General features: G+C 30.6%; 1 protein-coding gene and 1 non-coding gene across 2 annotated transcripts; one reads left to right on the plus strand and one right to left on the minus strand.

Annotated features, from left to right (window-relative positions):
* The first annotated feature begins 6,211 nt into the window (after window positions 1-6,211).
* LOC106795667 (uncharacterized) lies at window positions 6,212-6,800 on the plus strand. The gene has a single exon (XM_014766330.3). The coding sequence runs from the start codon at window positions 6,365-6,367 to the stop codon at window positions 6,524-6,526; it is 162 nt and encodes a 53-aa protein (XP_014621816.1). The 5' UTR covers window positions 6,212-6,364; the 3' UTR covers window positions 6,527-6,800.
* A 2,271-nt stretch (window positions 6,801-9,071) lies between these two features.
* MIR169V (microRNA MIR169v) lies at window positions 9,072-9,373 on the minus strand. The gene has a single exon (NR_126729.1). It is a non-coding gene; the product is annotated as a microRNA MIR169v (primary transcript).
* Between the last annotated feature and the right edge of the window lie 2,496 nt (window positions 9,374-11,869).

Here is an 11,869-nt window from a genome sequence, read left to right on the forward strand (position 1 = left end):
CCTCCTAGGATATGCTCCAATCGAAATGTCAAGATAAATCAATGATAAAGAGAGAATTTTATAATTCATCAAATTCTCATATCTTTTCTTAACATTTGTCTCCGCCCCAATTGTCCTAAAATTACTTTTATGATAATTAACCTTCAAACTCGAAATTAGCTCAAAACATTTAAGAATATGTTCTTGATCATAATGACATTGCTCAAAGTGGCATCTTCAAACAAAATGATACCATCCACATATTGCAAAAGATTAAGATCTACAAGATCATGACCCATTTAAAAGTTAGAAAACAAGTTTTTGCAATGATTTCTCTCATCAACCCATATAACCCTTCCGTCACAATAATAAATAAAAAAGCTATTAAGGGATCATCTAGTCTTAAACCCCTTTGAACCCTGAATTGTAAAGGACTACCATTCACTAATACTAAAGCAATACTAGATGATAAGCAACCTATTATTTATGCAATCCACTTCTCCTCAAAATCCAACATCTTCATCATGTGAAACAAGAAACTTCAAGAAATTGAATCATAGGTCTTTTCATAATCAACCTTGTAAACGAGACACTTTTTGTTCAATCTTTTGACTTCACCAATAGCCTCATTTGCCACTAATTAAGACACTATCAAGCAAGAATCTCCCCCTAAAAATACACTTTGCCTTTGATCATCAATAACATTTGGGAGCACTTTTTTTAATCTATTAGCTAACACCTTAGCCAGTATTTTTGCACATACAATCTACCAAGGAGATGGGCCTAAATTCACCAAGATCAAGAGCCTCTTCGATTTTTGGAATCAAACTGATGAAAAAGCTGTTACTACTTCTTGGGAAAACACCATGCTTATGAAATTCATTAAAGAATCTAAAATCATGCTCCTTTAAATCCTCCCAAAAAGCTTTAATTGTTAGACAAGTGGTCTCAGTATCTTAAGAAGGGGGGTTGAATTAAGATACCAAACTATCCCCAATTAAAATTTAACTCTCTTTTTAATTAATAATGAAACCCTAATTATGAATTATTTTAAGAACAATTCAAAATAAACTTCTTTAAAGTGAAATATAAACTGTAATAAATAAAAGAAGTTTAAGGAAAGAGAGAATGCAAACTCAGTTTTTATACTAGTTCGGCCACGCCATGTGCTTACATCCAGTCCACAAGCAACCCGTTTGAGATTTTCATTATCTTGTAAAAAGCTTTTTACAAAGTCTGAACCACAGGGACAATCCTTCCCTTGTGTTCAGATAACCTTACAACTTAAGAGACTCTCGGTCTCTTAAACAGATCTCTTAGAATAAGAAGAAGAAGAAGAAGAAGAAGAAGAAGAATTCTTTCTTTAAGAGAAGGATATTACAATTGCAGCTCAATCAAGATTCCTTGTTGCAAGTGTTTTGACCAAAGAATATTTTGAGAGTTATAAGACAATTTTGTTTTGAGAGGATAAGATAATGTTGTTTAGAAAAACTCTGAGGAATTTCGTGTCCCAAGTCACCTATTTATAGGCCACTAATTGTCATTCAAAAACTTCTTGAACAGTTGTGATTTTTGGGAGTTATTTTTGAAAAATTTTTACTGGTTATCAATTACATAACTGTTGTAATCGATTACACAGTTAGTTTCTGAATAATTGTGACTCTTCAGACTTGAAGTTTGAATTTTTATGTCTGAAGTTGTAATCGATTACAAGCTTTAAAATTTAAATTCAATTTTCTAAAGGATGTTATAAAACATTTAAAACTTCTGGTAATCAATTACAAGCCTTGTGTAATCGATTACAGGATTTAAATTTTAAATTCAAAATTTGCAAATTTGTTTCAAAAATGAATTTAGCCACTGATAATCGATTACATCCTCTGGTGATCGATTATCAAAGAGAAAATACCATATATTTGAAATCACAAAATGCTTTCGTAAAATATCCTTTGGTCAAACCTGTGCATCATCAATTAAGGAATGCTTTCTAAGATTCTAGGGACTAAGTTCATCAATTTTTTTGAATTTCTGAGTTTTTGACTTGGATTAAACTTGAGAAGCGCTTATGGCATCATCAAAATTTTATATCATATTTATTTCTACATTAATAAATTTGAAATTTGGGCCCAAACTCTTGAAGTTTTCACAATCCCACACCACCTCTTTAATATCTCCTTCAATTTTTTCCACCAAGTTTTTATCCCCTTGTGAAATTTGGTCTTTGCCTAGCCTCGACTAAATCTCTACAGCATGGAAATACCTTAATTAGATGAAGGATTCAGGGGTAAATTCAACCATTGGTATTAAGATATAAAATTTAATGTTTTATTATTAATTTTTATCCATAGATTCATTTTAAATATTAATTGTAATTTTTTAAGTTTTATGCCAATCTCAATCCCTTGATCTTGAACTGAGATAACCTTTTCTCACCACAAACTTTTAAAGATAAAAAGATAAAAATTTAGGGAAAACTAAAAATACTTATAATTATAAAATTTTTAAAAATGTAAATATCAATTTTATAAAATAAGTAGTGTTAGGTTAATTACCTTGTTATTTGGCGTGATGAGAAAGATACCTCAAAACTCGTTTAACGATATACTAAAGACGTTGCTGCTGATCGAAGAAGTGTTAGGTTAATTACAGTTGCATGTTAGTTTAAAGCAGCTAGTGATATTTACAAATGAATCAATGATATATATGAAAGAATTAATGGCATTATTTGAGGAGAGAAGTTATTTCAGTGAACACGAGTGCCAGCTGAAATTCAAATGATATGTCCAAGTCCAATCAATGGGATAGTACTCCAAATCAAAACAAAGTCTGAAGTCTCTTTATTATCCCATCTCGGATGTTTGATAAAAAATAGAAAGGAAAAGCCAAAGCGTGGATTCGCTCTTATCTCTTTACTCTTTTTCTATATATATATACGGGACACAGTTTTTAGAGAATTTTTTGGTAAAGCACAGTTTGTAGAGAATATACGAAAATGAAAAAAAAAAATCTATACATTTAACCATTGTATTTCTCTTTTAATTTGTAATCCATAAATTAATTTATGCATAGAATTTTATGACATTTGCCGGCAATTTTTATTAAGACTTTGAAGCAAAAAACATTGTACCAAAAGATAGTAAGACTAATAATGGTTAAGTACAGATTTGATGGTGTTGCCCTTTCGGACAGGCTAGCTATTTTATTTTTTTTTGTTCAATATATCGTATGCTTTAATCGTGATATATGAAAGAATTAATTCTTTCATATTAAATTTTCACGTATGTAAATTAAACGGATGCGTAGAAATTCTTCATTATAAAAATTTCACCATTACACACCATTATAGAAAGAAAAAAAAAAACATATAAAAAATTACTCAACGTATAAAAGAAATTACTAACAACATATAAAAATATAAATTAGTTTAATTAAATTATATTTTTAGTGAAAAAGAAGGAAAAATATGAAAATAAATAAAATTTTTAGCAACAAATAATTACAAATATGATTTGTTTAGAGTTAATATTTATACTAATTTGAGTGAAGAAACAAAAAAAGTACGTAAACTTTATATTTTTTTTCCTGGTGGGATTTGCATGTGAGTTTTTTCAGAACTGCCGCAAAAGATATTCTTGTAAGCTATCTTGGAGAGCTTATGAAAATAAGCTAAAAACATATTATGGACTCATCAAAATATAATTTTGCAAGTATCTATAACATAACATAAGATAAGTGAGCGAATGTATGTGTGCGCGTGCAAGTGCGAGTTACCACTTAGGAATTTTCATCCATTATTTCCATTGTTTTGAAACATCAATATTTTAAGAAACTTTTTATGCTTCATGTGTATTATTGATGGAGTGTGGATAATGGATAATGGATAAGATGCTTAGGAAGGTAAAGTTAACCGTACCTTTGCTACTGCTAGGTAAAGGAAATCACATCAGTCTCAAACTAAAAGAGTAAAAGTGCATACAAAGCCTTCTTTTCTTGTCTTTGTGGTGGTCACTTTGACATTTACACAATCATTAACAAAATGTTATCTCCATTATGAATTGCATGCAGCGAGCTGAAACTTAATAAACTTTGATCAGTTTAATGGTATTGCCTTTTGATCTTTATAGCAGTCCTTTTAGATGGTGATAGTACCCTTTTTGCATTTTCATGTTGCTAGCTAGCTACTAAGTGTTTTAGTTACTTTTGAATACTACCTAAGCTCTTTTCTTTTGTCTTCTGCATGCTAGTAAAAGAAGCAAGAAATTTTCGAAATTAGTAACAATCAGTGGAAAATGAGAAGCTTTAGCAGTCAACTAGTCAAATGTAATTCATGCTGCTCAATGTCCTCTCTCTTTTAGTCTTCTATGCAAGGTACCTACTACAATTTAATGCGTGACTGAAATATTAGTTAGCTGAACGACATTAAACATGTGTATGCTCTGTGCATAATCTCTGACTTAAGAAATGTGTAGATGCTGAAAGCCTAGAATTTTGTATATATAATCGTGCATGATGCATCCTTCTCCCTCATGAATCCCTTACTTTCTGGCCATTTTTTTGCAAACTATTCACAGAGTAATAGGTAGGCTTGAGACCAAACCCCACTATTGGCCCCTTTTGGGGGAGTGAAGGTGGAATCCTATCAGTATGGACCTTTATATTATTGATCTAGGATTTTATATACACTAATATAATAATATTGCAATAGTTGTTCTCTTTGAATCTCTCTTTCAGCAATTTTCTATACATTGAATTGATTCTCCTCTACTTATGGATTCTCCCATCTAGGGTTTTCCACATAAATTAGTTTCTTTATTTATCTTTGTCAAGCATTTCTAAAAGCTAATCATATCAAATAACAATATAATGAACTAATGACCCTAAACATTTACAAAGAATGACCATGCAACTTGAAGCACCCTATAAGTATTACTATAATTACGCTTATTTTTCTAGAACATGAAAATGAAAAATATTTATACGATGTTATCATGTGGAAGCTAACAAATAAATATACAAAATAGGACTTAATTACAATATTGATAGATACAAATTCTTCCTTATAACAAGGATCTCATATATCATATAAAGGAATTACATAGAATCATAAAACATAACTAGACTATATATGTTCTTCATAACAAGACTTAACAACACACATGATGTTGAAAGAAATTACATGCAAGTTACATACCAATCATGGGACCAAACAAAGTTAACACCATTTGGAGCACAACGGAAATCACTGTAACAAGAACATAAAAGTTATGGGATTTTCTGTAGGTTAAAAAAAGAAAGGGTCCTAGAGTAATTTGAATAAAACACCGAGGTGTCATTGTAATTTAATCTTTTTTTTTTTACAGAAAAAAGGTACTACATCTAAAATAGCTTTGTTCTTCATAATGATCTTACTCACTTAAACAAAATTACTTTTGGTAAATGATATTTATAATCTCTAAAAAAATAAAATGTATCGTGTTTATTTCTATGTGTAATTTCTATTTATTTTGATTTTCTTTTCTTCATTTTGTGATAAGCTCCCTCATAGGTTCATCTCTTCTCCATTTGATAGAGAAATAGATCATAATGAGAGAGATAGACACATGGGATATATCATGCCATGATATACCCGGTGTGTTTGAAAAAAAATTACTTACAAATCACATACCAATCATGTGATCAAACAAGGTTAACACCATTTGAAACAATTAAGGGGGAGTGACTAACAAAAATGCAAAAGTTATGGGATTTTTTCTAGCTTAAAAAAAGAATAGGTCCTATTACAATTTAAGCAAAACACAGGAATCTTACTATAATTTAATATTTTTGACAAAAAAATATTGCATTTAAAATTGCACACATTATATTTAAAATAATTTTTTTCTTCATGATAATCTTACTCACTTAAACAAATTTACTTCCAGTAAATAATACTTGTAATCTCTAAAAAAATAAAATATATAATATTTATTTCTATGTTTAATTTCTATTGTATTTGCTTTTTTTTTTCTTCATTTTGTGAGAAGTCTCCATGGCAGGTCTCTACTACATTTAATGGAGAAATTTATGAGAGACATAAACACATGGTATCTCATTTGGGAGGATATTCCCCCCACCCCTCCCTCAGTAATGTCATTACTTATTTTTGTTTTGGGTATATTTTATTCCCCATGGATCAATGATCAATCTACTAATTATATTTTATTAACCACCATCATCCCCTTCAAGCGTTGACTTGCTAGAAAGACTAATATATAAGATTCCAAGATTGGACGTGCTAAGCTAGCAAAACGCCGGCAACCATCAAAACTTGAACAAGAGTGTTTTCTTCCATTCCAGATCCCCATCAAAAAGGAGAAAGAGAATTGATATCAGTGACTGAAGGAAAATGAAGCAGAACATGATGGCTCTTTTGATTGGATTAATTGGTGCAGCCCTCACTTTATTTGCTTACTCACAAACCTTCGTATCACCAGGTCAATGCATCACACTTGGTCTTATTGTCCTCATGTTGGGCTTGCTTGTAGGAGAAGGTCTGATATCTTTCTAATTTCTTCTTGTTTTTCTTTTCCCTTTCAGTCTTTCCTTCATCTATGTATATCCCTTGTGTATGTGCAATAATAAGTCTTTGATTAAGAACTTTTTCTACTCTTTTTGTTTTATCCATATTTTGATTGCAAATTGAATCTTAGTCTATGAAGGGTTGAAGGAACAATAATGTAATTTCTCAGGCAACAATATTTTTTTCTTTCTGTTGGCGTTAGGTATGTATATTGAGAATTATATTATATGGCCATTTGTTAATAGTGCTGAAGCTGGTCAAACACCTCTGATAGCCATTAGAATTCAGAAAAGATAAACTTCTTTTATTAATTATTGTTATTTTACTTTACTCAAACAGCGCCATGACAATGTTACAGCTCTTGTATGGGTATTTTGTTGTAGCAACAAACACCAAACCCAATATTGTGTTAGAGAAGTATTTTGCAGGAGAAAGTAAAATTAATTGGTACAAATTTTAAATAATTGTTAAAATGTTAGGCCTCACAAAGGAATTAAAGGTAGAAAAATTATCCAGAAATTTGTTACTCATAGATTTTCACCATGATTTCAATCCAATCTCACTATAATTTTTAATAAAAAAAATTGACAAAATTTAAGTACAATTCTACAAGTGTTGTTGGTGTTGTTCTCCAATTAGAATTAAAATTTTACCTCTGTAGTTTTCCTAATAAAGGATCACATTAAATGTTAATATGAATTTTACTGGAGCAAAACTTTAAATCTGATTGGAAAATAATACCAACACATTGAAACTGCATGCATGAAAGTTTTGTCCTTAAAAAATCCTTTTTTTACTCTTATACTTCTTAGTAGATCCAGATAAGAGGGAAAACTATTTAGTTTTTTGAACTCAAAAGAGAAAAAATTTAGGGTGTGTTTGGTTTGCATTTTTATTTTTTGAAAACTATTTTTATTTTTAAAAGAATATAATTCTGAAAACATGTTTGGTTTGACTTCTTATTTTCTGTTTTCAAGAAATAAAACATTGAAAATGCATTTTTAAAAGGAAATGTATTTTTAGATTTGTTTAAAATTACATTTTTTGTCACCGCATTTTCATTTTACCCAAACTGAGGTTTCTTATTTCAACTTAAAACACTGGAAATAAGATTTTATTATTTTCAATTTTTGGTTCGTTTCAGAAAATATTTTCATTGAAAACAGAAATTCAACGAAATACATTTTCATCACTATTTTTCTATTTCTAGTAAAAATAAAAACAGAAAACAATCAAAACAAACGTCCCTTAATTTCTCCATGTGATAACATTGATTGTAAATCTGGAAAGCCATGTTCCAAACAGTTGCTGACATTAAATTTATGTCGGGTCAGAACTGTATAAAGTGGATGGTCGAAAAGCATGCTTCGTTTCTAAATATAGAACCTGTTTCTCTCAGCAATTTTGAGGGAATTGTATCTCTATTCAACATATAACAACAACCCTCGAACTCAAATTAGTATGGTTTAACTGATGCTTAATTAATAACGTTATTTGGTAAGTGAAAAATCGTAAACCAGCACAATTTTTCTGGATAGTATTGTTAGTTCTCAAATTAATTTGAAGGGTATACAAATGTCATGTGGTTGTGGCATAAAACGGATAGAGGTTGCTTTTGGCTATTGAAATCAGAACTTGATCGTGTTTTCTAGATGAAATGCCTAATGATATTGTAGTGGACGAATTAAACAAAGAAAATTGATGGATTGGAACCTTTTGGAAACATCACAACAATAGTTCTATTTCCAAGATGTTCCATGTAAGTTAAGGTTATCAATAGAAGGGAAAAGAGAAGTCCTACTATTGAAGAAAAAGACACGTGTTAGAATTCATGGTTCAAAATGGAGAAAAGTGAAAAGAAAAGAATAGAACTTTAAAAATAAAAATATATTCAAATAAGAAAGGTATAATACATCTGCGCATTTACATGGCTTATATAAAGAATAAGAAAGGAACTAAATACTAACTAATCAGTCAATTAATAAAAAGTTCGTACATTCAATTAGTCGAGTTAACTAGAAAAAAGAAAAGAAAAAGTCTCTTTCCCTCCTATGTATATACAATATTATTATTACTTAGTCACAACATAACGCAAAGTAAGCAATATTTTTTTTCAAGAGCAAAAGTAGAATACCTTTAGCTTTGTATAAGAAAACACTGCATATGGGGAGAAATAAAAAAGGCAAGCAATGGTTATTTAATTACATATTACACCAAGCTGATTTTTAAAATTTGAAGCTACAATAAGCTAGTAACTACTAGCTTCTTGAAGCATTGAGGAAGTACACTAGCTGAGGGAAATTTAACACCAACTGTATCTTGATACCTGCAAAATTCATCAAGTTAAATCAAAGCAACAGAGTGAAAATCAATCTTAATTAAATGAGTTCCTGGCTGCACCAGTTTATACACATTTCACATCGTTGTGTTATATAGTTTCCAGCAAACATTTGTGCATCTCACCATTGATCATGTTCATGTTCAATAATGTGCATGGCTATATCATCAAAATATCTAGCATGAGAGAAGGAGGCCTTTATGTAGCCAGAGACGACTTGCCGGGCAACTAGTTACACTTGACTTCTAAGGCAGCATAATGTGCATTTGAGCATAACTAATGTGATTAGGTCTTCACAATCAAGGTTTTAAAAACCGGTCCACATGTCCTGATTTCAACCACAGCATCAAGATTTTTGGTGTTACTGTGACCAAAATGCTGCACATTGGCCGCATTTATCCGCAATTTATCACAATGAAACTGCAACCACGGTTTAAAACTTGATTCACAATGCCAAAAGAAGCTTGCCGGCAAGTCATCCTTGGCTGCATTACATGACCTCATTCCCACATGCAAGACATTAGATGAATTATTCGAAGTTAGTCAAAACCAATCAAATAGGATCAGGATCAGGAATGTATCATTCCTACAGAAAACAAGGTAGACAATCAAATGTAACCAATCAAAAAGAGCCCATCACTGGCATAACTGCAGGAACAATTTTTTCCCAAATGAGGAAGACAGCATTCCCTACTAGAGTGAGGAGAAAAGACCCTTCTATTTGACAAAAGAAACAAACAAGCATGGACTCTAATAGGGTGTGTCTGTGATAACTGGTAGAGAAGAATGAAACAGACGAATGGGGTTTTGAAGCACTGAAAGGATCTGAAGAGAATATAAAGAAAATGCTGATGCAACATGACATGGCATGCCAGCACAATACATTAATAGCCCTAGCATTCCTGCAGAGGGGGAAGCTCTATAACTGTACTATTGTTGTCCTTTATCTAAGGGAAAATGAGGAAAATATGAATATTCTGGAGGATTCTTATTGCTGGATGTGACTTTGCATGGATGAAGAAACCAAGAAATATGAGAACTTTATTAATTAGATGCATCCCCACCCCACCACACCCTAGTTTTGTGTTTTGTGTAGCTTCTCACGTCATCCCTCTGTGATCATTTAAGAAAAACAATTAGACTTTTTTTTTCTTTGAACTTAAAGTATCTCCCAATCGGTAAATCACAAGGGGAGAGACTAAGTTTATATTTGGATTAAAATTTACAAACATAAGTTTGAATTAAACTTATTAAGTTTATAGAGTTTGTAAAAACATCTCAAGTTTTGTTTTTCTAAAATTGAATTTTTCGGACAAAATTTACTTTTAATCATATTTTTAAGAGAATAACCAAACATAACTCTAAAATTTATTTTATTCTCAAACATACTTTTGAAATGTCCCACTAAAAAAATCTAAATACACCCTAATTCTTTAAGATACAAAGATCTATTTAAGAAGATTAATTCTCCAAATTGATGTTCTTGCGTACATACAAACTTAAAAATCAGATAGTTAATCAAGGGATATAATTATGTGTCAACCTTGTGATACTATATTAGTAGTGATCGACTAGAGTCTGTTCAATGAACAGCATCTACTTGAACTAATACTATTCATTAAGTTTTGAAAATGAGCACTGCGTTAGGTGGATCTATTTACTACATTCAGCCAGAGATGTACGGCTTAAATGTTCTGGCAAATGTGTGAAAGCGTGGTCTCATTTCAAAACTCAGGTTATGTGTTCGCATATGATTGGATACCAAGTTCTTCAGAAATTTCTGTTAGTTAGATACGCTTAATAACTTCTTAGTTTAACTAAAGTACTGAAGAATGACAACTTTAACATGAATTATGATAATTGAACAATAGAAGTTTCAATTTTAATCCACCTATATTCTCATGAATCCATATAAACTACCACAAATTCATGTCCTCCCATTTATGAACCTATATTCTCATGAATCCATATAAACTACCACAAATTCATGTCCTCCCATTTATGAAGTTACTTTTCAATGGAATAGTATGTTTGGATGAAGAAATTTTAAATTCTGAAAAATTTTAAATTTTAAAAATTTCAAATACTTCAATTGAAATTCTTTTATTTTTAAAATTTTGTGTTTGGATAAAAAAAAATTAAAATTATGAGGATGAAAAAAATGAATGAAAAAAAGAGAAGATATGGTTGGTGTGCTAGTTATATGTGTTCCTCTATACTCATACCCGATCGATATTTTAGGAACTCGGACGGTGTTTCTTGAAGAAGATTGTAAGAAGATAATTTCAATTTCTCACCTTTTGGAAGGAAATTGAAATTTCAGATTTTTAGTTGTTTAAAATTCTGTTTTAAAATTCCAAAATTTTAAATTTTTCATAAAAAACATCCAAACAATGAATTCTAAATTACAAAAATTTAAATTCTCTGATATCCAAACGCATTATTAGGTCTCTACAATCGAAATTGCCCAATCTTTGAACTGTATAATAATCATATCTGTTTACTATAACTATTTACAGAATTATGTATGTTAAGCGTATATAACTAATAGAAATTCCAATGAAAGGGAAATTATGTGTACCTTAACCATTAACGAATATTATCAGTTAGTATTTAGTAACCGGGTAATTTGAGTCTATCTCTTTCTACTTGGTAGTAAAAACAGTTGACTTTAATGCCATAATATAGCTAGAATAGTTGCCTCTCTAGGTTAACGAGGATAATCGAGACTGTATTTGCATTCAATTTACATCAACTAAAAAATGTTGAAGCAATTTTTCCTTGATTAGAAACTCGGTCCATAGTTTAGGATGCTAGGAAACATTAATCACAGATGACAGACAACCTCATTATTGCTCTTACTACTCATACTTTTATTATTTTTGATAAGGACCATTCGGGGATTCAATGATGGTTTAAATGACTAGTTATCAAGGCCAGTCCACATTTGGCAGAATCATGAGTTATTTCATTTTCATGATCTGACTATTCTC

The sequence above is a fragment of the Glycine max genome, chromosome 13, assembly GCF_000004515.6.
Source record: "Glycine max cultivar Williams 82 chromosome 13, Glycine_max_v4.0, whole genome shotgun sequence".
In the NCBI taxonomy this organism is placed as follows: Eukaryota; Viridiplantae; Streptophyta; class Magnoliopsida; order Fabales; family Fabaceae; genus Glycine; species Glycine max.